This window comes from Catharus ustulatus, chromosome 21 (genome assembly GCF_009819885.2).
Source record: "Catharus ustulatus isolate bCatUst1 chromosome 21, bCatUst1.pri.v2, whole genome shotgun sequence".
NCBI classification, from domain to species: domain Eukaryota; kingdom Metazoa; phylum Chordata; class Aves; order Passeriformes; family Turdidae; genus Catharus; species Catharus ustulatus.
This window is the reverse complement of record NC_046241.1, coordinates 5,208,802-5,236,435: the sequence shown is the minus strand read 5'-3', so window position 1 is coordinate 5,236,435 and position 27,634 is coordinate 5,208,802. Positions and strand designations below refer to the sequence as shown.

At 46.9% G+C, this 27,634-nt stretch overlaps 1 protein-coding gene across 6 annotated transcripts; it reads left to right on the top strand.

Moving 5' to 3' along the window:
• The first annotated feature begins 243 nt into the window (after window positions 1–243).
• Window positions 244–27,188, top strand: SLC25A25 (solute carrier family 25 member 25). Of its 6 annotated transcripts, none has more exons than XM_033077400.2 (11): window positions 244–593; window positions 19,996–20,122; window positions 20,211–20,298; window positions 20,743–20,778; window positions 21,077–21,188; window positions 21,916–22,074; window positions 22,834–22,986; window positions 23,081–23,188; window positions 23,416–23,583; window positions 24,061–24,211; window positions 24,636–27,188. In XM_033077400.2, the coding sequence occupies exons 1-11, from the start codon at window positions 294–296 to the stop codon at window positions 24,818–24,820; spliced, it is 1,587 nt and encodes a 528-aa protein (XP_032933291.1). In that variant the 5' UTR covers window positions 244–293; the 3' UTR covers window positions 24,821–27,188. The 6 variants fall into 6 exon arrangements, with proteins under 6 accessions (XP_032933291.1, XP_032933292.1, XP_032933293.1 ...); XM_033077402.2 differs by lacking the exon at window positions 244–593 and adding an exon at window positions 10,939–11,706; XM_033077404.2 differs by lacking the exon at window positions 244–593 and adding an exon at window positions 17,181–17,508.
• Window positions 27,189–27,634: the final 446 nt, after the last annotated feature.

Here is a 27,634-nt window from a genome sequence, read left to right as displayed (position 1 = left end):
CCTTCCCAGGGGCTGCAGCCAATTGCGGTTTGGCCCGCGCGCCTGCACCGCTCCCCGAACAACTTTCAGAAGCCCCGCGGCGCTGCCTTCCGATTGGCGGAGGCGAGGGCGTCCCCTCAGACGTCACGGCCCGCCTCCCCGCGTGGCGCCGCGGGGCGTGGCCCAGGGCGGCCGCCCGCTGTGATTGGTTGGCGCGAGGCATCACGTGGCAGCGACGGCTCGTGGCGCGAAGGCGGAAGCGGCGCCATTTGCCGGTGCCGCGGGCGTGAGGGGTGGTCGGTGCCGGCGCGGTCATGCCGGGGGCGCGGCGCTCTCTCGCCTCCCCGGTGGTGAGCGGCGTTCTCTGCCCATGCGGATCCCCGCAGGGATCTGCCGTGGAGAGCAGCAGCAGCAGCAGCGGCGGCGGCAGCAGCAGCAGCGGGGGGAGTGCGGGGTCCTGTGGGCGGTCGCTGTGCGAGGCCTCCGAGCAGGACCGGCGTCTCCGCACCCTGTTCCAGAAACTCGACGTGAATCGCGACGGCGCGCTCTGCATCCACGATCTGGCCGTGGGGCTGGGCCGCCTCGGGCTGCACCGCACCGAGCTGGATCTGCGGGTGAGCGGCGGCGGGCGGAGGGATTGGCCCGGCGGGGTGAGCGGTGCCGCGTTCTGGGGCTGAGGGAGGGTTTGGCCGCTCCCCTCGTACCCGCTCTGGAGACCTCTCCTTGCTCCTCTCGGGAGCAGGACGTGGACCCTGAAGGCCTTCCAGCTGTGTCTCGCCGGGACAGCGGTGGCATGGTAGCACCATGGCAGCTCCTGTCCCTTCAGTGTCCTGCTCCCCGAGCGAGAGCGGGGCCGTGTGATCGAGACCTCCCCAAAGGTCCTTGCCTCCAAGCCGCCCTTGTGGCTTCCACGCTAGACCCGGAGGAGTCAGCTTGCTTGCTATACCTGTAGGCATGTCCGCTAGTAGCTGTCCGTAATTAGTAAGATTAAAACCTTAATTTTGGGCAGGAAAAACCATAAAGGAAATCGTGTTTCTTCAGGACTCAGGGCTTGCATGCTGACTTACACTAATGGAAGGTCCTTTGGAAGCGATTCCTGCACTCAGGGTAATTGTGCAGGATTTATTCCGTCATCATGTTCCTCATATGAGTCTGGCAGCGTGTTGCTACTTATGTTTGCTCAGGATGGCTTACGCCAGACTCGTTTATTTTATTAGTTTGGAAATATCTTAGAACATAGGGGGGCTACTGTACAGTACAGTTTGCACGTGGAGCGTACAAAACATGCAGCTCTGGCTTTCTCTTTCAGGGAGCCTTTTGTACTCACCGCTCTGTGTGATGCTGTACACTGAGGGCTCCAAGGTTCAACATGATGCTGCTCTATTCAGCTGTGATTAGTGTCATTTACATGTCTATGATGAATGGGCTTGTCCTCAGTGCTGCACAGTTTTTCCCTGCCTAGTCGCTTGTGTTTTATGTTCGGGGGCCATAAAAAGCTGAGTATCATGTGAAGATAGGAGATAAACACATGGGTGCAGCCAGGGATGTGGCACTACAGAGTGCCTGAGTCCTACAGGAAGGAAGAAGAGTTTAAGAATAACTTCTGAAAAGATACTTAAGTCAAGTGACAGCTCGTATTCTCTCCCTGTTCTGGGAGTGGTGCCCCAGTTTGAGTGCTTTATATGCACAGTCCTTTCCAGAGTTTCTAGTTCCTTTCTAGCTTTGAATCTCCAGCATCTTAACTTCTAATGCTTCTTTTTGGTTGGCATCTTCCTAGCTGCTGCAAAATATGAGAATTCCTTGGCAGTGTGATCTTGTGAGTAGTTTAGTTGTGCTGTTTCTAAAAATACTGTGAGTGCCACGGGGGTTTTCTACTGGGTGCATTCAGGTATATAAATCTGATTGTACCACAAATCACCAGTGCATGCCCTGGGACACTGCCCTGCTGCCACCTGTGGGGCCCAATCCTTCACCTCTGGCAAAAGTCCCTCATGACCCAGAATATTCTGTGCTTACACCTGCATGCCTGCCTCCGTTTGCATTCTCTTTTCTTTGCATGTAATTCAATCCAGCCTAATGCTCTCTAGGCTCAGGAGGAAGCACTTTAAAATAAACTGCGTTTTTACTTCCCAGCAGAGAGTTTCTTTGCTTGGCGCGCTGCGGGAGCGGCACAGAGGAACCGTTCTGCGGGGACTGGAACTCGCTGCCGGAGGGAAGCGCTGGCTGGAGGCTGCTTAACAATCCTGTCTTTCTGCTGAAGCCTTGTCTGTCAGTATTGTTCCTCAGCCCTTTCCTTCCTCTGACTCCTCTTCCACATCCATATTGTGAGAGGGGTGAAGCAGCTGTTTCACAGGGTGCCCAGAGAAGCTGTGGCTGCTCCATCCCTGGAAGTGTCCAAGGCCAGGCTGGAAGGGGCACTAAGAAACTTGATTTAGTGGAAGGTTTCCCTGCCTGTGGCAGGAGGTTGGAATTGGGTGCTCTTGAAGGTCATTTCCAACTCAAACTGTTCTAGAGTTTGCAAAGCATTGTTGGTATGGTAGAGCATCCCCTTCAGCAGGGTAAAAACCACTGAGTGTGAGGATGCAGAGTTTGAAATTCTTAACTTCCAGTTAAAAATGTGGGAACAGCCCTCAGCTGGCTAGTGAACTTCAGTGTCATGCAATTTTTAGGGAAATCAAATAAACTTCCTGTTTCCAAAGCAGTTCTATTAATAAGTCAGTCTTTTTTCTGCTCCAGCTTAGCTAATTATGGCACCTCAATGCTTAACTAATGTGAGGTCACGCTCAAGGAAAGTGTTTAAGTGTCAAGATAGAAAACCTTTCTGATTTATTGAGCATGGTGTTTGGCCCAATTTAGGCATAAATCACATGGATTGCTTGTGATTAGTAAATTACTTGGTGCATTTTATTTTTCCTTCCATGCAGCAGTGCATTTGATATGGGAGTTGCCTTCCAACATTTGGGAGCAGATGGAGAAAACATTGGGCTCGTAAAGTGAGGTTATCGCCAATCTCAGCTGCGAGCTGCTAATCTCCCTGCGTCAGTAGGCTGAAAGTCCTTGTGGTAACAATAACTTTTGGGCTGAACTTGAAAAGAAAATGAGCAATATTTTGGCTCTTTCAATGCTTGAGAGTTCTTGCTGAGATAAAACCCTTTGTGGCATTCTTGGAAAATTGCTGCCTTCTCTTTTAGAGGTGGCCTTCTGTGGTGGGGGAGAGAAAGGCTTGTACTCAGATGTCCTTTGAGGTGGAATTTTCTTATGTAAACGATGCTTTCTTTTTTTTGTTTGTTTTTTTTTGTTTTAACCCATGCTGTTATCTTTAAACCAATTGACAAATACAGTGTGCCAGACCAGTGAGCCTTGTAATGAAATGCTTGTTTGCACTGGTCAGCATGAAGCAATCCACATACTTCACTCTGTTTGGGCTGTAAAATGATAACCATGTGAAGAATTTTTTAAAAGCCTTTCTTGTTCTGCTGTATGAAGGGATAGTCTTTTACTGCTAAATTTCATCTCTCTCTGGGATGGTCAGTGTCCTGTTACTGTTGCTTTCTGACTTTATATAGACCTGTGGAGCTTGAAATATGCACTTAATAGAGATATGCTGAAACAGAACTGCTTCCTACTTTGTATCTGGAGATGTCCTATTGCTGAAAGAATGTGTCATGGTGATATTTGTGTGTTTGCTAATATAACTATTTTCCTACTGATCCTGATTAACTGCAGGGCTGGACTGCCATTCCAAAACTTCATCTCTGCTGCTGAAGTTCCAGACAGTCTGAACTGGTGGAATTAATCCCAGCTGCCTAGAGACAGACTGAAGTGGTGAACTTTGTCTGCAGCTGCCTCTCCTGTAGTGGTGCTGAGCATCTTCTGCTGGACTGGCTCACTTTAAGAAACAGAAAACATAACCCATGTCTCTTTTCAGTCCCAAATGTCCTCTCTGCCTCTGCTCTAACAGTGATGTCCTCCTTGGTCTTGTGATACTAAGTTCATGTATGCAGCTGTTATTGCTCCCTGGGTATCAGCTTCCCTATGGAAAACTATATCAGCTCCCAGGCTGCTGAAATCTGCTTTCATCACTTTTTCCTTAACCCCATATCTCCTCTTTGATCTTCAGGTCCTGGCTGTCCAAACTTCCCTTCAAGGTCTGTTTTTTACTTTTCCCATGTACTGAAGAAGCAAAGCTGTGCTGCTGCAGCTGGACTCTGCAGTGTTCTGTTTGCCTCAGGCCTTTCTTCTGACTAACTGTGCATTTTAAATGTGTCCCTGGACTCTTCCAGCTGTGTCCATGCCGTTCTGGGATAATAGATCAGTCAGCTCTTTCACAAGTGATTCCATGGATGGATTGAGAAACTCCTTCTACTGTAGCAGTTGCAGTCATAGAAAAATTTAATCTTGTTTCTGATCAATACTTTATCTTCTGTCATGACGTCATTTAATTCTTCCTCTCAGGCTCTGTTTCTGGAACTCTTATTCTTCAGCACTTGTGAGTACTCAGTTTTATACTATGCACAATGTACTGCAATTCTTAGCAACTGTAAGGGGCAAAAGGAGCAGGAACATTTTCCAGTGTGATGCTTTCACCTGTTTTCCGTTCACAGCCATCTGGAATTGGAGGACCCGAGTTTTTATTGTGTTGCAGAAGTCAGTTTATGATTAAAAAGAGCAAAATTCTAATTCTGTTCTGTAATTTGGACTGGAATATCTCTCCAGCTCTCATTTAGATCTCACAATACATCTCTAAACCTATATACATTAATGCATTATCACATTTTCATGGTATGTGTCCTGAATCCTGCTGAGGCACTTGTGGAGCTTTTAGCTGGGCTTTTGTAATTCATCATGAGGGGTTGAGCAACACAAGATTGAATCAGACAAATACTGTTACAGTTTGATATTCCAGTTGATAGCCTTCCTTCTGCTGCCAACACCTTCTCATCCACCCATCTCCTTACTAATCCCAAAAAATTACCCTTTGTGACTACCTCAAACCAGTTTCATACAAGGTGAAACCATTTTCAGTAACATGTTAATTAAAGTCACACATTCATGAATAACGTTTATTAAAATAATAAGCAAAATAGATCATATTTTGTTGGTCTGTAGGGAGCAGAGGCCTGTTCTTGCTCTTTGTAGATTATGAGATGTGTGGTTTGATGGAGGCTCTGTTCTCAGGCACTTGAGCAAGAGCAGAACTGTAAGTCAGTGATTTAATTGTAGATAAAACTTTCAAATCTGCGGTGAGTGGTTAGTTGGTATGAATTTGGGGTTTGTTGCCTTGTCTAGTATAGGCTGAAGACGCAAATGAACTCTGTAATCAATCACATGAGTTCTTGACAGCTGCAGAAAAGACTTTGAGAAGCCAGACCTTGGGTTTGGCACAAGGAAACTTCTGGGCGCAGTGTTGGTTATTAATAGCCTTGGCCAGCAGCCCCTACAGCGAGAGCTTTGGGACAGGGAATGTCAGGGAGACAGGCTGGCACCCTGCCAGGACCTGAGGTCTTGCAGGGACACCAGGAGGAGAGGGGTGCTGGGGACCAGGGAGTCTCAGTGAAAATCTTTACCCCAGCCTTGGTCTCTGGTCAGCCCTGCCTTAGTGTGATTTATGATGAAATGGGCAGTGTGCATCCACTCGGTGTTGGGAGCCAGGTTTTAGATGTAAATGTGCACAGCAGAAACTTGTTCCTGCGTGTTTTCCTTGTGCATAAACAAACAACTGCAGATCAGACAAGTGTTGCTTTACGTACATATAGGACCAGATACATAACTCTTGAGGGATGTTTGTTCTTTCAGGATTGTTTTTGTCCTATCTTGCAGAAAATTGGAGAAACCTGGTCGTTCTCTGGTTTATTTAGCAGAGACCTTTGTCCTGTTTGCACAGTGCTAATGACCAAGGGCTGCTGGCTGACCTTTGAGAGATGTAGGTACAACTTAGAGCATATAAATTTTAAATGTCAGCATTGTGTAAATAGAAAGGCATCCTGAATATCACTGATGTGGCCTCACAGTATTACTTCCTGCAGGATGGGGTCTGTTCTGAATTTTGTAGGGAAGTGAATGGCCTGTAGGAACCACTCAGCCTGAGTGGACTGAAACAACAAAACTCATCCAAAGCAGCTGATTGTGCCTGTGTAGAATATGCAGCAGCATTTTGTTTTTTCAGTGTGTTCTGAGGGGGCATTTTTTAGTGACCAGAGCTCAGTGCCTTGGTAAGGAGTGGACACCTCCTTGTCCTCATCTGCATGTATTACTAGTATACTTAATGTTGGAAAAGACCTCCAGATAAAGTCCAACCTTTAACACAACATTGTATTAACTAAACCATAGCACTAAGTTGTTTTGAGAACACCTCCAGGGATGGTGACCTGCCTGGACAGCCTGTGCCAGTGCCTTAAAATCTTTTCAGTGAAAAAATGCTTCCTGATGTCCAGCCTGGACCTCCCCTGGTGTGGCTTGAGGCCATTTCCTCTTGTCCAGGGGGTGGTTGCTTCAAAGAAGAGGTCAGCTTCTGGGTGACTAAAGACTCCTTTCAGGGAGTTGTCAGATCACTGAGATAATGGCAGGTAAAAAACTCCAGAGTTCAGCATGCTTACTGTTTCTTTTTATTTTTAATTTAGCTGAATACTGAGCAGAACCCTTAAATGGTCGGTGAGCATTAATAAAAGACATCAAAGCCATAATGAGGACTTGTTCTTTTGTCTGAGAGCCCTGCAAAACGGTGGTGCTGCAGCCCTGGGCTTTGGTTTTACACAATATAACATGATACAGTGTCAGGAGGGGGAGAAGGGGGAGGGAGCCTTTTCCTACAGCCCTACTTGTAGCAAATGGGAAATGAGTCTTTGTTCTTGTTCATGTCCTATCGCTATATTTGTCCCTGTGAATGTGGGACATGAGCACAGTTTAATGATGGCCCAGTCTTTGTCTTGGGTGGAGAAGCATAGCTGTGATAACTCATCTCTGTTTGGGAGGGCAGCAGGGATAACTGAGTTTTTCTGACTCCCAAGCTGCAGGAAGCTTCTGACAGCTAAAGTGGTTTGAAGTGGAGAATTCCTCTCTAAGAGAAATTGTTGAAATTTTTAGATCATGAGTTCCTTGGAAAGGCAAAGCTGCTTGGTATGTGAACCTACATGGTTTGGCCTGAGGAGAACTGTGTGGGGGAGGCCTGGGCCTGGGCTGCTGCAGGGCCATCCTTTCTCACTGTTTTCCTGCTTAACTGTCTAGTGCAGCAAGAAGTTGCTTTTCTAATTTCTGAGTATTAAGGATGCCCTGTCTCTTGGTTAATCCCAGCTCTTCATATAATATGATATGACCTTGGTGAAACTCTCTGTTCTGGGCAATATCTCTGTGTTCCTGCTCCCTGGCCAGCTCTCTCTGTATTTTTGTATTTGGCACTGGCTGTGGATGCCTGAATATATCAGCTTGAGTAGCTAATTCCTTGTGCCAGGGTTTCTGTAACAAGGAGACCTGGGTTGCTTTGTAGTGTTCCCTGTCACCTTAATATATGAATGTACTTAAATGTCACTGGACATTTTAATTATTTAAGCAGCAGTGGCCAAGACTGAGATTTTATGTCATGGTGTGAGAAACACTGTGCAGGGTTAACGTCAAAAAAACTTAACTTTCTAAAAAGTGCAAAGTAGTGACATAACTAACGTTTTCCTCTTTCAGAAATTAAATTTGAAATGATAAGAGGTAATTGGTAGAGTCATGGTGGCCCATCCCAGCTGGGGCTGGGTGATATTTCTGGGTGGCACACACTTGTAGGCAGCAGGGCTCCTTGGGGTGCTTCCAGGAGGCTCCCAAAGGAGATGAGTCACTGCTCATTCCTGCAGGGTCACCTAAGGAACCAGAGACTGCCTGCAGCTCTTCCTGTGCTGGAGGAGGAGAAGGGTCATTGCTGCCAGCACAACTCCCTTCCCTCTGCTCCCCTTTCTTTTCACCCTCCCTCTCACATTTTTTATATATTAGCAAGTTGATGATGAGGCTCACGTGTTTGCAGGAAAACGCTGTGCACTTACTCAAAAGTCTTCTAGAAACCATCTTAAAGCAAAAGTGAATTTCTGCCAGGTAAACCAGCCAGGAAAAGGCAAGTGTCTGTCTGAAAACTGGAGTTTTAGTCTTAGCAGGTATGATGATGTGGCTGAAAAGGGTACAAGATACCTTAGTTTTATGGCTTATGCAGAGCCTCCCTCTGCCAGCTTGCAGTACTGAGGAAAATACTTTAATTAAGCAAAACATGTCAGTCTCTTGCTTTTTTTCTCTCTTTTGTCTCCATTTGGATATATTACAGCTCTTTGTCAGTTCTGCTCAGGCTATCTAATGACTACCCATTTTGGTGCAGGGCTCTGAGGCCAGCTGCCACAGGCGCCTTCTGTCCCCAGTGACTGGTGTGCTGGCTGAGGGCCAGCATTCAGATCAGCCCTCCTGCTTTTTCTGCCTTCAATCCCAGGTCTGGATCATGTAAATGGCTGGAATTGGAGGAATAGCTGTCTCCTAATGAAGCTGAGGTTGGGAAAGCTGTTTCACTGTGGCCTAGGTGTTTGTTCATGATTTCTAGAAAAAATGAATTCTTGCTCCTCATGTTCCTTTGTGTCACCTTTCACAGGTGGGCAGTACTGGACTCACAGTATTTATTACATTTTTTAAATATCTGAATGATTGGCTTCATGGTGGTGTTGGTAGAGGAGTACTTCCCTACAGATTCCCTGTAGGAGTGCAGTTGTCTTCCTTCTAGCTATAATCATCTTGCTGTTACTAGGTTTATTATTCTGACCTAATAAAATCTCCCACTTGGTAAAATAAATGCCTTTTTTTTCCCCCCCTAAATATGATTAGAAAATTGTCTGTTCCCAAGGAGTTGTGTGAATCAGTGTGGTGGCAGAATTTCCCCTGAGGTTTCCTTTAGTGAGGACAGAGGCCAAAGAAGCACTGCTGAGTTTCTGCTTTAATTACACCCCAGGCATGTAATTTCTTGCACAAATGATTATTTTCTTATGAAATCTCTGCATGAACAAAGGAAGATGGGGGTCACTGATGTGCACACACCACAAATGTTAATACTAATGCAGGGGAACAATTATAACAGTGTCAGGTAACATCAGCTGTTAAATGGGACCCCTTGAGAGTATTAAGTGACCAAAGGACAAATCTCAAATTCTCCTTTGGGTGCTTTGCCTTCTGTATCATGACTTGTAGCTGTGTGAGTGGCAGGGCAGCCTGCCTGTTGCTGCAGCCAGCTCAGATGTCCTTTCCACACTTTTTTGGACCCCATCCATGAGTAGCCTCAACTGCAGAAAGCTCTGCAGTTTTTTTGGCTGGGTTAATGAGGTTGTTAGAGGAGCAAGGTAAGTGCAGGGCTTAAGTGGATGTGTGAGATGACTTGTAGTGGCAGTAAGCTTCAGATTAGTTCACAGCTGCTTGTGAAACCACAGCCTTAGGCTAATAGAAGCTGATTTTGAAGAACTGTGCCCAGTTCAGAAAATCTGCTTTGTTCCTCTGGCTTGAGAGCATTAAAAACTTCCAAATGTCATCTTAAAGGATCTGATTCACTATGTGTTAGAAAGTAGTTTAACTTTTGGGCTTGTAGCTGTGATGACTGGCAGCAGCTCAGGGTAACGGAGGCATGACAAGAATTCCTCAGTGTGTTCTGCCTATGCCTGAGCTGCTGACTGCATCCCAACCAGAACCAGACTCTGCTATTCCTCAGAGAGGGACAGGGCTTTCCCACACCCTCACTCCAGTGTTACTGCCTCATAATTTTGTAAATTTTTTGTGTGTGGTCATTGTTTGGTATGTGTCAAATTTTAAGATAAAAAACTTTGTTGCATACTCTACGTAGACTTGTGATTAAAAAGCATTTTTTTCTTCTTAAGTAATTCTGGTGTATTTGCAGAAGAATTTTTTTAGTGTGGTCTCTTCTATGTACTTGTCTCACTTTTTCCATTACTTAGGTTCTTTATAGGAATTCAATGATAGCAAATTCCCAAAAGTGATGCTCATCTCAAAATTTATGTGCAACTTGGCTGCTTAAGGCCTGCATACCTTTCAGATTTTGGATTGTATTTTCACATCTAATATCTGTACACCAGAAGTGTCCTGCAGTCTGTCACTCTCGGAAGTTGAAAGCTGAAAACTTTGCTTGCTGTGCTGTGTTGGGTAGGGAGCCCCAGGTGATGGAAGCTGTGGGTTTGTACTGGTTTTGTTTCTTTTTTTTTTTTTTTTTTTTTTGCCTATTAAAACTCCCGAACTTAGGGAAGAGTCACAGTAGTTTGGAAGTGAGGCATGCAGTGCCCTCTGTGGAGTATGTGAAGTGAGCTGATGAACTGTAAAATGGAAAATGCTGCTGGGTTCCTCCAGGGTGGCTTCTGGTGGGAGGCCGATACCAATCAATGGTATCAAAGCCTCACCAATCAATGAAGAACTGCTGCTGTGGCAGCAGAGGAAAGCGTCCATTTCTTGTAGAAATCCAAGCAATATCATGTGTCCTCCCTGTGCTGGTATCTATTAATATCCTACCTTTGCTAGGTGGTTCAAGGCTCCTCCAGCAGAGCTCGGCCAACCAGCGCTGGTTTAGGCACAGCTCTCACAGTGATGAATGGCCGTAATCGCTGTGCCGGGAGCCCAAGGCGGCAGCAGCACAATGCAGCACCAAAGAGCTATTGTAGGCACGGCTGAGACTATAATAGACTGGGGAGAGAGAGTGCACTTAGAGGTTAATGCGGCCATGGCTGGGCAAAGCCGGCTTCTCTCTGCACAACCATCTGCTGCCCTAACAAAGAGCTGCAGCCGGAGCCGCGCATCCTCCGGACGCTGCCCATCGCTCCGGGCAGCGCCTCCCCCGCTCGGGGCCCTGCCAGGCTCCCCGGGGCCGGGAGCGCGTTCGCTCCTCTGCGGGCGGACCCCGCGCCCGGGGCGCGCTCCCGGCCGGCTGCGCGCGCTGCCGAGCTCCGGAGCAGCGCAGTGCTGGGAGCGAGGATTGGCTGGGCACTGCTGCAGTGGGGACGCAGCCCGGGTGCTCAGCATCGCTGCTCAGCATCGCTGCTCGCCCGGGCTGCCGCTGCCATCGGCCGGGAGGCGCAGCTCGGGTGGCAGCGCTCTGAGAAGCTCCTCTCGGAGAGGTTCATCTTTAGCTTTTCCTCCCTAAGCGCGGCGTCTCGGCTTCTCTGTCCTAGCAGTCTCCAAAGCGCAGCGTCTCGGCTTCTCCGTGCCAGGGGGCTTGTGCTTTGTCTGTTGCCATCAGATTTCTGAGGCTCTGGTACAATGAGCTGCTTGTCAGGCCAGGCACGACTGCAGTAGCAGCAATTTCAAAAGGCAGGAAGCGTCCGCAGGAGCGGTCTGTAAAGAATCGGAGCCGGTGGAGTCGCTGGGTTGAACCTCCCGCTGGCTGCCGTGCCGATTCCCGTCTTGGGGGTGCTTGGTAGTGCAGTCACATCATCCTTGGCAGCGGGCAGCTCCTGAGCGCTCAGGGTTCCCCTGCCTGGGATGCTCGCTGGAGCAGCAATGCTGCAGACCCTGTGGCATTTTCTGTCTAGCTTCCTTCCCAGGGCCATATGCCAAGGTCCTGCAGATGAAAAAGAGGATGAGGCCAGAAACACCACCCCACTTCCAGGCCCCGGGGAGAAAGGGCCAAAGGTGTTGGGGAAGACACAGGACAGAGGGACTGATCCCACTGAAAGGAGACCAACTATCCTACTGGTGGTTGGACCCGCAGAGCATTTTCCAAAGGTAATGGGATATCCAGGGGCCTGAGGAGGGGTTGGTGCACATGGCAGTGGAGTGTGTGGTCTGCTGGGAGAAGGGGTTTTGCAGGTGGAGTGTGTGAGTAGCTGTGTGTGTGAATTTGGGGAGGGGGGAGAGGAACAGGAAAAGGGAGCAGGGTCTAACGCGTGTGCTTGCTAGAAAGGAAGGGGGTGGGGGGCAGGGGAGTGACTGAAGAGAGGAGATGATCTAACCTTCCAAACATGATGTTCAAAGTGTGGGAGAAAAATGCTGTTTAGGGGCAAGAGGGAATATGGGGGCCTCCAGGGTTCCTGGTCAACTTGTAAAAAGCATTACAGAGAGGACTGGGAATGATAATGCAGGTTAGTGGCGAGTCCCACCCCTGCACCAGAGACCAGCAAAGAATCAAATGCATCCTAAATTGTTCTGGAGGCAGTCTCTGGTGATTTGGCGAGCCTTTGGTAAAACTTGCATGTTTTGAGCAAATGAGTAACCGACTGTATTATTTGAATGGCAGAGCCCGGAAGAGAGTAGAGTGTGTCCCTGGGGAGCGGGTGGCATAAGGGAGAGACTAAAATCTGCGTGAGGATGGGAAGTTCCCAGGGGGTGGGAGAGTGGGGAGGTGGTGGGGGCGCTCAGTTGGCAGAGAATAAATGGTGAGGCTTTGTCTGGGGGGAGGCGAACAAAAGCTGCTTAGTTTAGTGCCGGAGCTCCCAGCCCAGTGCTGGCCAACTGCAGTTCTGGCTTATTTAATGGAGGGAGTGCTGTTCTGTCTCCCCTGACGATGGTGCAGTCAGCTCTGACTACATGTGGTTTAAAACCAGGGGTGTGACCCAGGATTAGGGGGGAAGGAGTTGGGCATAAGGCTTGTGAAGGGTTGGAGGTGGGGATGATACTGAAGGCTGCAGCAAGGATAGGGGTTTGTGACTTTCAGGATCCAGCTTATTTGACAGGAAATTTGGCATGGTTGTTGCTGTGAGCTTTCTCTTTGAAATGAGGGATGAACAGGTTTAAATTGTAGAGGGGTATAATGTCTGTTCTGCTGCTGTTTTGAATGGAAACAAGCAGGGTGGCAGTTCACATTCTGTGGAGCAGAAGCCACTCCCTGCTTGAATCAGACTGTAAAATCTGCAGGGACTTTTGCCTTCATTTCTATCCTTAGCAGTTAGCACTGTGCATCCCCTTCTGAAAAAGGAGCATGCGCATTTTGAGGAGGACTTTGGTGCACAGAGGTTGAAGAAGGACAGAGGCTCAGAACTGAAGGAAGTGGTGATGAAAACCTTGGAATTATAGGGCTGAAAATCTCTAGTGTCTTCTAGAGAACAATGGTCTCTCAGTCAGGGAGAGTCCATCTGTTCACACCTGGAAATGAAGCTTTCTCTGAAAGCTGATACCAATCTCCTCTTTCCTGTGTGACCCTGGGAAATTCTCCATAGGAACTGTAGGATTGGCTAATGGAGAAATACCTAGAGGATAAGGATGTGGTAAAATGGAGTTATTGCATGTTAGGAAGTAACTGCCACTCTGCCAGGAGGTTGTGACTGTGTAATTTTAGCTTGCCCTGATTGTAAAGTAAAATGCAGGGTAAAGCTCTTCTGTTGAGGATTATGCAGATATGTTTCACCTTGCAGTTCAGGCTGGCTTATGCTTCATCCAGCCCATGGCTCAGCTGATGGACAGTAACTTGTTAAGATGCAATGACTTCTTTGTGCCTGATCAAATATCAGTGTACCAGTTACCTGTCTGAAGGAGAAGTGTTGGGAAAAGTCTGGCACAGCCTTAGGGATAGATAATAAACCACTGTGAGTGAATAGTGTTATTTGGTGTTGATAGAAGATGTGGGGGCTTTTGTTCTCTGCCACTGGCTGGCTGTAACCTTGGGAGCAGGCTCTTGACTGGTAGGCCACTTCATTTTATAAAATCTCCTGTTACTACTTCTCTTCTAAAACCAGACAAAATACCACACCTGGTACTGGGGTTTCTGTAAGGAATTGATGTGCATGGATAAACTTGACTGGAGGGGCTTCCTGCCCTTGGTTCTTCTATTTTCACTTGTTATTGCTGTGTTCCTCCTCAGATGTTTGCTTGTTTAAAGCTGTTTCAACATGAGGTTGTTTTTGCAAATATGGGGAGAAAAATACTGGTTGCAAATGTGTTATGTTGGCCCTGGATCTGTGTACACAGGAGACAAGCATGATCTGCCCTTGATGTCACCATCTGGACTTGTAACTTTGGATCCATGTGTTGTTGGAGGAACAGGTCACCTTTCCTGGTTACCTTTATGTCAAGTACCACACAGTGCTCTCTGCTGTGCCTGGTCTCTTATCCTTCCCCTGGCAAAGCCTTGCCTGTTGCAGCTTTTTACTCTGCTGGGGTCTCTTAAATCATTAACTCCCCTCCTTCATACACTGTACTCTCTCTGTGCTCTGTGAGGACTTTCTGTACTGTCCAATTAATTATAAGCTAGTTTCCAGAAATTAAAAAAGACAAGTCAGCAGAACACAGTGAAACCTTCTAGCAATAGGGTTGGAGCCCAGAAAGCTGTTTTGCCTCTGAAGGAGGATGTTACGTGACTGTGACGCTTGCTGCTACTTGGTATTTTTAGAGCTATTTTTTTTTTTAGCAAAGTAAATTCAAAATTAAGCAGCATACTTTCCTGCTCCTTGTATGGTTGCATCTTTCCATCCCTTACAGGGAGGTACATTCTGGAGGTGATGTAGTAAACCAGTGATGAAGTAGATGCCTGGAAGAGTACAAATGACTTGGAAAGGTTAGCAGGGATGGCAGGGTATGGAAACTGGTAACTCATGCAGCATTTAAAAGAACCAAATCCTATAAATAAAATGAAAGTGAATTTGCTGAAGGGAGAAAGAACTGGGTTTGCCTTCCTTTATGGCTCACTTTTCTTGTCATCAAGGAAACTGCAGAGGGTATTAGCCAGGCTGGCTCCACATAGCCCAGAAATGTGTAGTTCCAGTGGTGGAACTGGTGGATGGAAGTATCAAGGAGGAGTGATTTCATTTGAGCTCTGTGCCCTGTCCTTGGTTTGGTCAGGAATAGACAGTGCTAATGAGGGATGTACTGTCTGTAGCTGGCACCAAAGCGCTGGGCTGAGTGTGCTGCTGCTGCAGGGGCTGTGGCAGTGGGACTGGCTTTGTGTGTGCTGAGATGTGGGCAGTGACCCCACACCAGTGTCCCAACACCACTGATCCCTGCAGCTTTGGAGAGCTGCCTGGCTCTTGAGTATTTCCAGCTTTACCAGGATTTTAAGCTGAAATACAAAAACTTCTTAATACTTGCTTAAGTTCCCTTTGTCATTATAACCTGAATTGCTGGTATAAACTTCATTTGTAATCTGTCTCTCCTTCTTAGCCCACTGTCCTGTAATTAATACCCTGCTTAAAATCAGCTTTAACCTCATTAGCTTTCTCCTTTCCTCTGACGTAGGTAGTAGGGCTTTTTTCCCTAAAATGTGCCGATTTTGCCTTTTGTCTCTAGCTGCCAACTCCAAACAGAGTTTCTTAGGAAAATCTGCATCATGTTGGCATAGCAACTGAGCTGCCAAGCAGCTATAATAGTGATGCTTGGCAACTCGTGGGAAGGACTACGGAGGATCTTGAGGCTTTGTGAAGCAAATCTGAGTTGGATTTATTCACTTACTACCTGTTGCAGGGGGTACCCACCCTGCTCCCCTCGGTGGGGGTGTTTGGTGTTGGACAGTGGGGTGTAGGTGTCACTGGGGCGATGCTTGCAGTGAGACTGGGCTCGGTGGGAAGGCTGGGGTGTGCTGTGGGCATGCATGCATGCAGTGAGCTGCTGCAGCTGATCTTTAAGAGGATCTGGAGTCCCTGAGAAGATCCTGTTTTCATGCAGAGAGACGTCAGCAGGGAGTAGGTTAAGCCTGGTTAGGTAACCTGGCCACAGTGCCATGGTGAGCGAGGTGGCCCAGGAAGGGCACAGGACACCACTGTAGGTCACGACTCCCAAGGGTACCGAGTTGCTGTGAGTTGTGCTCCATTAGACTTTAAAAAAAATAAAAAGCAAAAAAACCTTGAAATGAAGCCAAAGATTAAATATTCCCAGTTTGTGTGATTGACGTGCAGCTCCATGAGCAGCTCATTACAGACCTTAGCTTTACTTTAGAGAGCAAAATACCACGGCAAAGATGTAGAGGCACCCTGTGCATAAGGGCCTGAGGAGGGGAGTGCTGGTTGGACTTTGCTCTGCCAGCAGGCTGTTCAAATACAGCAAACACTAGAAAATGTTGCTGTGTCCGCAGCAGTGGGGAAGGCTCTTATCCTGGTTGGCTTGAACCAGTTCAGCAAAAATATTTTGTTACTTCTAGTGCAGACAAGATTACAGTGTTTGGGTTATTGGCTATGGCTTTTTGCATCTTCCCTGTGTGGTAGCTTCTCTCTGATTAATACCAAGACTATAATTTTATTTAAAATTCATCTTAGCCATCAGTGATTCTGTCCTGAGCTGCATTGTTGCCTGCTGCACATTGGTAATCTCTCTGGAGAGCTAGGTGTTACCCTGTACCTCAAACTCCACCAAATTGTCAGAAAGCTGTAATTATAGCTGCATTAAATGGTGCTTGTGCCACACTCCCTCCAGCCTGGCTCACTCCTAATGAGAGCTCAGGAAGTCGCTTACAAAGCAGTTAAACTGTCCAGGATAGAAACTGGAAAATGTTGTTCTGCCCAGGACACATCTTGTAGCACATATCTGACTGCAATGTTTAATTGGAATCAGAAGAGGATGAAAAATATTAAGCTGGTGTAACTGCTGTGTGGATGCTTAGCTAGGAGGCTTAGAAGCAGCTGGGGCTGTTTTGAAGCTTGCCCTTGATTTTGGGTGATTTTCTCTGTATTTGGCTCAATGACAAACCTCCACAGGCTTTATTGCTGCTGTGTAACTCTGGAGTGCTACAGAGGGGAGAGATCTTTGTGTGCAGGGGTTGTCTGCTCTTAGCTGACACAAGTGGTTTCAGGAGAACTTGCAAACAAAGCCAGTCAACTCTGGCCTAACAAAATAACCTTGTAAAAGCGGAAAACTTTTGCTTAAGCTGGCTATCCTAGGCGTGCATTAAAGCAGTAAGTGGCGTTCTGTTCTTACTGCACTTTAAAGAAATAATTTTTGGGAAGACAGTGATAGTCTTCCTGTGTTGCGTGATGGGAGAGGTTGTGATCAAGGCTGTCCCCACTGTGCTACCTGTGTAAATCCCCAGAGAGGTGAGAACAGGATCAGAAAAGGAGTGATGGGATGGATGTAAGGCACAGCAAGCGAGTTCCTGGCCATTGGCCAAAGCGTTTGGGGTGAAGAGAGAGCAGTAAGAGTTAAGTGCAGCGGGTGTGATGCAAGGTACCTGGGTTCGCTGGGAGCCAGGTGTTGGGCAATGGGGCAGCTCACGTGTCCCTGTATCGGCTGGGTGGGACCGAGCAGCCCCGGCTTCCCTTTTAAGCAGAAGGGCAGGGCTTGTGCAGCCAATCCCGCCGGAGCCGGGCTCGCTCATAGGCATGTGTCATGAGACGTGCTGGCATTTCCTCTCCACTAGCTGCTGAAATTAGCTCCGGGGAATCGCTCAGTTTTACTCCCCTTCCTTGCTGGTCGGAGTGAGCGGGGCAGCTGAGTCTGGGGCTCAGAAAGATGCTCTGCCTCTGTCTGTACGTGCCGGTGTTTGGGGAGAGGCAGACGGAGTTTGAGTACTTTGAGTCGAAGGGGCTGCCGGCCGAACTCAAATCCATCTTCCGACTCAGCCTGTTCATTCCTTCCCAGGAATTCTCCACCTACCGCCAGTGGAAGCAGGTATGGCCGTGAGAGGGGAATGGCACGGAGGGAGTGAGGGATCGTGTCTGATACATTTAGTGGCTCCTCTGAGAGGGGGAGAAGTTCCTGATGGCTCTGTTGTAGTAACTGAATGGAGCATAGAAACACTTCTCGTGCCCTCTGGCAGGGATTGCTGAACCCGCGTGGAGTGAACTCTTTTATTTTTGATTCTTTTATTTTGAATTGTGTGAATTCTTGGTGCCTGTAAGACTGTCTAAACCACTTGATGTGAGTTAAATAGAAAAAATGAGTCTGGAGTCTTCTGCTTCTATGGGTCTGTCCAGACACAGCATTTCATATCCTCTTCCTCCTTTCTCCATCCTTCCACATGCCTCTTTCTGACAGCAGGCTGTAATGTAGAGTCAGCTGAAGCTGGTGAAGATGAGCAGGTGTGTGCTGTGATGAGGAGAGCTCTGTGTGACTCAGCTGGGGTGGGTGGGCTGAGCTGGGGAAGATTATGCAAGAACTTTTTGCTTTGCTGCAGAAGGGATATGTACTAAATCCATGGAGTTCTCCATCCTGATGTGTCACAGCTCTTGCTTTCATCTTGCTGCTACTTTTTTTTTTCATGATCAGGCTGTCAAGAGCCCAGAGAGCTGATTATTGATCAGCCAAGCGGGGAGGCTTTTTATGCCTCTGCAGAGACAAGGACAGCAGGCTGGAAGGTGTGTGGGTTCCCCCAGTGTGCTGCAGGGGCTGTGACTGCAGGTGACCACAGGAACTTCTGCAGCCAAAGTAGCTGTTAATGGCCACGTTTCACGTTTGCTGTTGAAAGTGAAGAGGTGCTGGCAGATATTTGTTCACACTTCCAGAGAAGATACTGGGAGCTTGGCTTTCTCACCCCTCACACGTGTGCTGTGGGTTACTGTCAGGCAGGGAGTGTTTTTGTGCTGATTGTGGGGGAGGAAGGTGAACAGGGCAAAGCTTTTATTGCCTGCGGTCTTTGATCGTTCAGGGTGCATTTGTGCGGTTGTTGGGGTGTGCTGAGAGAGAGGGAGCAGTTGCACAGTCACTTCTCTCTTACAGTGCCTCCAAATTATTAATGCCTGTCAACTGGTTGGGGGTTGCCAGTGAGAGGGAAGCCCTGATTCAGCTGTTGAAGCTCAGTGTGCTGACAGGAGAGGGGTGTTGGTCTATATTTAGCCTACAAGTTGAATGTGAGGTCACATCTGAACTTCACAACGGTCATATGATAAATGGCAGGTTGGGAATACTGGGCATACCTTGGAGGTCAGGGCAGCTGGGACAGCACTTTCTTATTTAAGGTTCATAAAGTGATTAGGAATAATCCTCATAGCATTAGGGCTAAAGAGACAGCACTTGGTGGGTGACAGAGAGCGTTTCAATAGCAAATTATTTAGTACTGAAGTAATTTAAAATGACATTGAAACAAAGACTTCTGGCTTATGAAAGGGATTAGTAGTCATAGACTGAGGACATATCACAGTGAGTTTAGGCTTGCCTAATACTTTGAAGCTTAAATATTAGACAAGGTACTGGTGAACAAGGGGTTAACCCATGTTTCAGCTCAGAGCTTTTTTAACAACCCATCTGCTGTTAACCTAAATGTTACCATAACTAAAACAAAACTTTGGGTGATGCACCAGACTGATTCATACCTCATTGAGTATTGCTCACTGATTCATGTTGGAAAAGACTTAAAAGCTGTCAAAGGCAAGTGGCTGAACCAGGAGGGGGATAGGAACTCCCTGAGCCACATTCTTGCAGTGTGGAGATCACCTCACCTGTCAAAGTGCAGCCATGTGCTCTTAGAGAGGACAGTCCATGGGCTACTGCCTCAGTGAGTTAATTAGTCATTTACCTTGTCCTAGATGGCTGGCACAGTTTGATCTTGATTTTAACTTTGTCCTACTAAGAACCTATTCTTACTCTATATGCATCTCATGGAAACTTGTGTAATTAAAGCACATAGCTTCAGGGTGCCTAAACCAGTTCACAAAGGTTTTTATCTTTGGCTGTGTTCACTAGAGCTGGACAGGATTTTGCTAGTTGGAGTTAGTTACTGCCAGAGGGAACTTACTTCTCTAAGGATTGTAGTAGGCACGAAATTCCTTCTTCTGTTCAGTGTTTTTTTTTTTTTTTTTTTTTTTTTTTTTGTAACCTCAAGCTTTCTGCTTCACTTTTTGTCTATTGACTCATACTTAGTTCCTGAACCTTCACAAGGACTTTGCAAGGTGTTAATCAAGGTACAGTCCTGATATTAGACACATGACACTAGCAGAATATCCCTGATAAAACCATGAGGCATTCCATCTGTGTAATGGACTTTGGGAAACGGTTGGAATCAGGTGACTCAGAAGAAGCTGTCTTAGAAGAAATACAATTCTGTCAGCTAAGAAAAAGTCAAACTTGTGTGGGAAATGTTATTTAAACATGGTAGGAGTGGAGGATACATCTGTCTGAGTGAACAAAGGAACTGACAGTTCTTGGTTGTTTTCCGAACAGAAAATTGTGAAGGCTGGAGACAAAGACCTGGATGGACAGCTGGATTTTGAGGAATTTGTTCACTATCTCCAAGACCATGAAAAGAAGCTGAGACTGGTTTTCAAGAGTTTGGATAAAAAGAACGATGGTAAGCAGCTATATCCTGCTCATGGGTGAACTGGTGCATATGTTATCCTGTAAGAGGAGTCCTTGAGCTCACTGGTTTCTCCTTGCAGGCCGCATCGATGCCCAGGAGATTGTCCAGTCTCTCCGGGACCTGGGAGTCAAGATCTCTGAACAGCAGGCTGAGAAAATACTGAAGAGGTGAAGATTCCACTGGCTTTTCTGTTTTATGTTGAGGGAACTAGAAAGAAATATAGGGACATGGAGCCTGTCTCTTTTTCCCCTGTATGCACTTTCCAGAGACTTTGGTTCTTCCCTTTTTTCCTATTACTTTCCATTTTGATTTTTCCCTGTGAGTTGACATACAATTATAAAATCATAATGCTTTATTTGAGACTTACTGTCAGAGTCTCTCCCTGACCTGTTGAGAGGAAGTGCTTGCACCTGAGCTGATTTGCATCTCTGTCTGATTGTCCTGCTGCCCTAAACTTGCTGCCTTGGAGAGGGACTGTGCAGTTGCTCTTTGGAAATGCTAAGTGCTTTATGCATGTGGCACTAACATGTTAACAACCACTTATTTGTGCTGTTTTTTTCCTCTTTTTTTTCCTCTGCTACCTTCCCTCTGTCTGTTTGCCTGTGTGTCAGAATAAGGACGGGACACTTCTGGGGTCCTGTCACCTAGTAAGTATTATTTTCCGTTCAGTGTCAGTTATGTCCCTGAATTTGTTAGGAGGGGTTGCAAATACTGTTGTGGGCTAGTTAGAAGGGAGAGAGAGGGGAAGAGAGAGAGAGCCCACTTCTACCTCAGCATTGTTTGGTGAACAGATGATTTCCTAGCTTTGTCTTGTCTCTTTAGAAGTCTTTTAGTAGATGCTTTGCAAGGCTCTTCTTGGCGTAGGAGTGGATAATCAAAGGGAAGGGGAGGAGGAATTTGTCACCCAGTGGGAGTCTGTACTCACCTGATGATCAATCTTTTTAGCATGGATAAAAATGGGACGATGACAATTGATTGGAATGAGTGGAGAGACTATCACCTGCTGCACCCCGTGGAGAACATTCCTGAAATCATTCTGTACTGGAAGCACTCCACGGTAAGAAATAGCTCCTGTATAACAGGTCTTAGTCTTTGCCCAGCTTCTTGGTCCAAGTCCTGCCCCCAGGAGCTGCTATCAGCAGTCCTCCTCGTTCTCTTCATGGTTCACAGCTTCCCTGGAGCCCTGGAAGCTCAATTGCTTCCTGTCCTCTGCTCTAATCTTGCTGGATATCACTGTCACAGCTGGTGGCACAGGTGATGACGGCTGCAGCACTGCAGGGAGATGGTGTTCTCTCGCTGTGCGCCTCCAGGAGTTCCTGCCAGTGGCCAGCCTCAGCTGGTTCAGGACCTGTTAAAACTAGAATCTGATTCCACAGGCAGCCATCCTTTCTGGAGTTATCTGTACATGAATAGTATGTAATGAGATTTAACTGGCTGCAAGCTTGGAAGGTTCTGGAGAGGTTCATCTTTTTTGTCATGCAACTGCCTGCAGTTGGTCAGTTTGTTACTAAATACAACCCATGGTATTTAGATGTAGACAAATGTTCAGCAGTTGCCAGGTTCTTGGAGAGGAATCTTGAAATCAGAAATGAGTTTTCCCTGTGACACATTCTAGCAGTGGCAGCTCCTGTGGCCAGGCCCAGCAGTTAGGGGCTACTGTAGATAAGCTGCTGGCTTGGATAAGCACATCCTGAACTTCAGCACTTGGCGTTAATAAAGAGTAGTAAAACTTCAGCAAGATCACTGGCTGATGCAACATTTCTCAACACCTTCTCCTTTTGCAGATCTTTGATGTGGGAGAGAATTTGACTGTCCCTGATGAGTTCACAGTGGAAGAGAGGCAGACAGGGATGTGGTGGAGACATCTGGTTGCAGGTGGAGGTGCAGGTGCCGTGTCCAGAACCTGCACAGCTCCCTTGGACCGTTTGAAAGTGCTCATGCAGGTATGATTGACAAGTTCCAGTTTGTTTAAACACCTGAGCAGATGCCTTTAATATTTATGGTTACCTGGGAGGTGATAATGTTTTGTCAACACAGTGCAGCACTCTGGCCAATGTTCATCTTGTCATTCTTTTATTGCTATTTTTAAAAGCATTTTGAATTATTTGAGTGATCAGAGTCATATTAAAAAGTTATAATTCCTTGACTAGAAAAAGTACAGAGAATCTTTTTGGAGGCAGACATGTCAAAATTGTTAGTAGTAAGACAGTTTTATGGAAAACTTGGGTTTTGGTGAAACAGATTAAAATCCTGTGTTCCTTTGAGAGATCCTGAGGCCATGAGAGTTGAAGTGAAAGTGATGGTCAATTGGCAGAGCTTGTATTGACTATTATCAGCATTAAAAAGGAGTTGGAAAATTTGGATTTTAGCCTGCTTTGTCACTGCACCTGCTCTGGAACCAGCTGAGAAGTTGATGGGTAGTTGATCCTATGCTAGGTATGGGAAAAAACCAAGACAGTTGCCTATTTAACCTTTCCTCCCATTCCAGAGGGAGCTATTGATTAGATTGATTAGTTAACGCTAGACTTGGCAAAAAAGAAAAGAAGCTTGCTTTCCTATTGTAGAAGTTATCTGGAAGGGATTAAAGCCTTGGCAAATCTCTGGGTAAATAAAAAAGCGCCCTTTTGTCCCTGGATTACAGAAAAACGTTGCACTGTCGTAATGGGGACTGGAACTAATCCAGGCTTGTCCCTGTCCCCCAGGTTCACGCCTCGCGCAGTAACAACATGTGCATCATCGGCGGCTTCACGCAGATGATCCGGGAGGGTGGCCCAAGGTCACTGTGGAGAGGCAATGGCATCAACGTGCTGAAGATTGCACCCGAGTCAGCCATCAAGTTCATGGCCTATGAGCAGGTGAGGGCACAGACAGCTGTGACTGCAGCAGGACAAGCTGAAAAGAAAAGGGAAGTAATGGAGGCTCAATGTCTGTCTGTTTTGGCTTCCGCAGATCAAGCGGTTCATTGGTACTGACCAGGAAATGCTGAGGATCCACGAGCGGCTCCTGGCTGGTTCTCTGGCTGGAGCCATTGCACAGAGCAGCATCTACCCCATGGAGGTGAGGCAGGAGGCTGAGTCCAGCCCAGGAGGGTTTGTGGGTAGGGGCAGGGATGGGAAGATGTGGGTACAGCACCAGCACTGTGATATTTAATGAACTCTCAGAGGTGATACCAAGCACTACTGCTTGCAGGACACTTGCTGTGCTCCTGAGAATGACTGTGTCTGTATATTGTTCTCCTCCTGATTCTTCTGTAGGCCTTAATGCTATTTATTCTTGTCTTCTAGGTTCTGAAAACACGGATGGCTCTAAGGAAGACAGGACAATATTCAGGCATGTTGGATTGTGCCAAAAACATCCTTGCAAAGGAAGGAATGGCTGCCTTCTACAAAGGCTACATCCCCAACATGTTGGGAATCATTCCATATGCTGGTATTGACCTGGCAGTCTATGAGGTATGAAGCCTTTAACCTATTGTTAGGTTAAGCCTTACAGCTATTATATTATGTTTTATGTTATTGTTACCCTATCGTAGGGCTGTGCTGCTTGTGTGGCCTTATCACTGTCAGACTTGTCAGTCATGACAGGAGTTTAAGTAATTTATCAAAGCTTTCTTGAACAGCCTTATGGGGCACAAATGTATTTTTTTACCCAAAAATGACTTAAAAGGTAATCCAGTATGATGATTCTAGTTCATAAACCATAGTCAGCATCATGCATGGTCCTTGTTTCTTTTCCTCATGAGAAAATTGCAGCAGAACATTAAAGGAGGGATTTTCCCCAGGCAGTACAGCATTAGCAGCTCAAAAAGATTTGAGAAGCTTCTGGCTGAACTTGCCTGGAACTTTCTGGCCTCTACTCCAGATCTTTCATGAAATGTGATACTCCATTGCTTGCCTCTTCCCTGCTAATGTTGGGCTCGTTCCTTCCAGACACTAAAAAACACCTGGTTACAACGCTATGCTGTTAATAGTGCTGACCCTGGGGTCTTTGTTCTGCTGGCCTGTGGCACCATCTCCAGCACCTGTGGACAACTTGCCAGTTACCCACTGGCCCTCGTGAGGACGCGCATGCAGGCCCAAGGTGAGAACTTTTGGAACAGTGGGAGCTCCTGCCTTTGTTTTTGAGCAAGGCTAAAGGTTCTCTAGTGTAAACATTGCAACAACAGCCTCGGCTGGCCCACGCTGAGCCGTGGGCTGTTTGTGATGCTGCAAGGGGACGGTGGACTTCGTGCTGCCCTTCTCACCTCTGTGGCCAAGGACCTCCAGGACAGAGGTTCTGTTCTGCTCAGATCAGCAGTTCTGGGCAGAGGGCATCTGCAGAGCAGTTTGAGAAAATACTTGCAGTGTGGAGCACGGAATGGGTAGCTGAGGAGTTCATGCTGTCCCCCACGAAGCACCTTTTGCTCTGGGAACATCTGAAAGCACATGGATCAGAGCTGCTCTTGGAAACAAAAGTGTTTTCACCATATAGGCTGCATTATTTATTGTGGCTTTCCCTGTTGCAGCTTCAGTGGAGGGTGCTCCTGAAGTGACCATGAGGGGACTGTTCAAACACATTCTGAAGACAGAGGGAGCATTTGGGCTTTACCGGGGTCTGGCGCCCAACTTTATGAAGGTGATCCCAGCTGTGAGCATCAGCTACGTGGTGTATGAGAACTTGAAGATGACTCTGGGTGTGGATTCACGGTGACCAGGAGATGCTGAGGACTCAGAACTCTGAAATCTTGGGATGTGATCCCAAGACATATAAGCCATCTCTCATTCTGTGAATGTGTCGACACTAAGCTGACTAAGCAAAGCTGTGAAATCTCAGATTGTGAGTCAGTAAGGAAGGGGGAAGGGGAGGATCTGGTGTCCTTTGCCATCTTGCTACTCAGAGCTCCACTTAAACCATCACAGGGTCCTTTTTTTTGGGCCTTTTGGGAGACCAGGAGCTGAACTCCTGGGAAATCTTGCAGTGGGAGTTGCTGAGGTCAGTTCCCAGCAGTATGACAGAGTAGCAAAGATTTGGGTTACAGGTCTGCTCTCAGCATGTTGCCTATACAGAGCTGTTTGCCTACAGATGAGCACCTTCTGACTTGCTGAAAGAGCTTCTTTTTCCATTCAGAGAGCTGCTTTTTCCATTCAGTTGTTTAACTTCCTACCCATTGTTTAAATTTGTACAAACCTTGTGTAGGAGCTGCTGCCACACCAGGCTTGTTATGTTTACAAATATTCCTTTGGGTGGGAGACATTCATGTTCTGCTTCCAAGAATTGACATGAAATGTAACTTTGATCTATACTGGTTTGGAGGGCTGGTGGGCAGTGGTTTATCCAGCCAGGCTGAAGGTTGCTTAAGCCAGCCTGATGAAGAATTAGGATTATTTATTTTTTATAGGTTTAAAGTGTGTCTCATAAACTCACTAACAAGATGCACTTACTAACAGAAGCAGCAGACTAGAGCCTGCATGCCTGTATCCTTTGCATGCTGGGATTGGCTTGTCTTATTCTCTGCAGGGGCTTGGAAAGGGGAAGGCAGGAGAGCCCTGGGCTGCCTGGCACTGTGATGCATGGCTTTAGTGAACAAAGACACAATAACTCACAGCTCCAGTGCAGCTGTGCTCCCAGCACGACATGAGAGCCCCTGTGCAGCGTTGCATGGACCTCTGAATTCCATCCTGCTGGTGCCAAGGAGAGCTCGTGCACCTTTTCCAAACCCCGTGCCTATGCTGCTATCTTATCTCTTTAGACCTCTTGGTAGATCCATGTTCAGGTTTCCATTGGTGTGATGGAGGCCCCAAGTCAGGAATGTCTGCTGTGGGAAGGGGTGTTAGGGAGAGGGGCTGTCACTGGGAGAGGTGAGCTTTCAGTCCTGAAGATGTGCTTGCTTGTCTTTCAAAGGGTGCTTTTCATAAAGCTAAGGGAAAGAAATGGCTTTAAAATTTCTCTGATAGCATTATGGGCTGCTTTAGTTAATAGGATCCAGCTTCTGAGACCTGGGAGATCCTCACCCAATTTTTCATTTTGGGTAAAATGGACCAGCATTGCATTCCACTGTTTTACTGCTTAAAGCATATTTATTTTGTATTTATTTGAACAGAGTTATGTCAGACTATTTTTATAGGTTTGTTTAAATATTGTTACTGTGCTTGTATTTCTCCTGTTTTAAAAAGCTCTCTATTAGTTCTTTTTCATCACACAGCTGAGTCGTGGGGAGGGATGCTAAAGTCACTGGTGTACCTGCCCTCTGGGGCTTGAACTGCCTTTCCCACGTCTGGGTTTGTTGCTGGAGGACCTCAGCCCAGAGAAATTCTGTAGCAAGAAGCCATAGGAGAGAAAGGAGCAGATGAGGAAGCAGGACCTTGGGGAGAGGGTGCACTGTCAGGCTTGCCTTAGCTTGGAATCGCCTCTGTGCACGGCTGAAAGGCTTTGGGTGGGTGGCTGAAGGTGGGAAGTGGAAGGTCTGTGGATGTTGGATGTCACAACAGTTAATTAAGAGCGCTTGGGGGAGTGTTTAGGTAAGGGGGAAAGAGAGAAATCTCAGGGACTAAAGACAATACACATTTCCAGAGAGATGGAAGGAAACTTGCACTTGGACACGAGCTGCTGCAGTTGTGCTTCGAGGCTCAATCAGCAGACCCTGCTGATGAGCTAGTGCTCATCACATGCAGGAGGACACTGTGGAGATGTGTGTGAAAAATTGGAAAAGGATTTGCTAGCACTCAAACAGCTGCTTTTTTTTTTTCTGACAGATTTTGGTGGTTCATGGAGAGTCTCCCAGGTGAGACTCTGCCTTCACTTTCTGTGCTGTCAGTAGTAGCCACGTGGAAATCTAACCAACAATGGATTAGTGATATGATTTATTTTTTCCCACCCCCCTCTTCCTGAGACCTGTCATAAATTCTGCAGTGGCTCCTTCCTACCAGTGTGGCCTAATGAGAATATGAATATCAGAATGCAAAAATCAATGCAAAATGACAACCATCTTTGTAGCTGTAACCACAAATTGTTATAATGCAAATCTAACTTGGATTCTTCATGTAGGGAACAGTCTGCTAATAAAGGTCTGATAAAGAGATGCCTCTCTCCATGTCTTTCTCTAAGGTTTACTTATGCTCTTTGGGGCCAGACTCTTCCTGGGCTAATGCTCAAGGACACTGACATTGGGAAGGATTCTCACAGTGAGGACCTGGGAGAACAGAATTCTTAAAAGCAGAGCCAGCAAGATCAAGGCTGACGATAGTGGTGATGAGTCAGGGATGTTCAGACACTGTTTACCTGTCTGGGTGTTGCTGGACTTTGCTCATCTCTGCAGTATCCATGACACTGTTCAGAGAAGTGAATTTCCCAGGAAAACTGAAAGCTCTGCAGTCCAGTTATCCCCTTGAAAGAACCTGGCTTGTATGGCTTTCAAAATAAAGGCTTTGTACAAGTATTTTCATGAATAACAACCCAGCCAGGAGCTCTTGAAGGTCATTCAGGAGCCACAGCTGGTAGTGCAAGTGGCCTCTGATTTGGTTAACA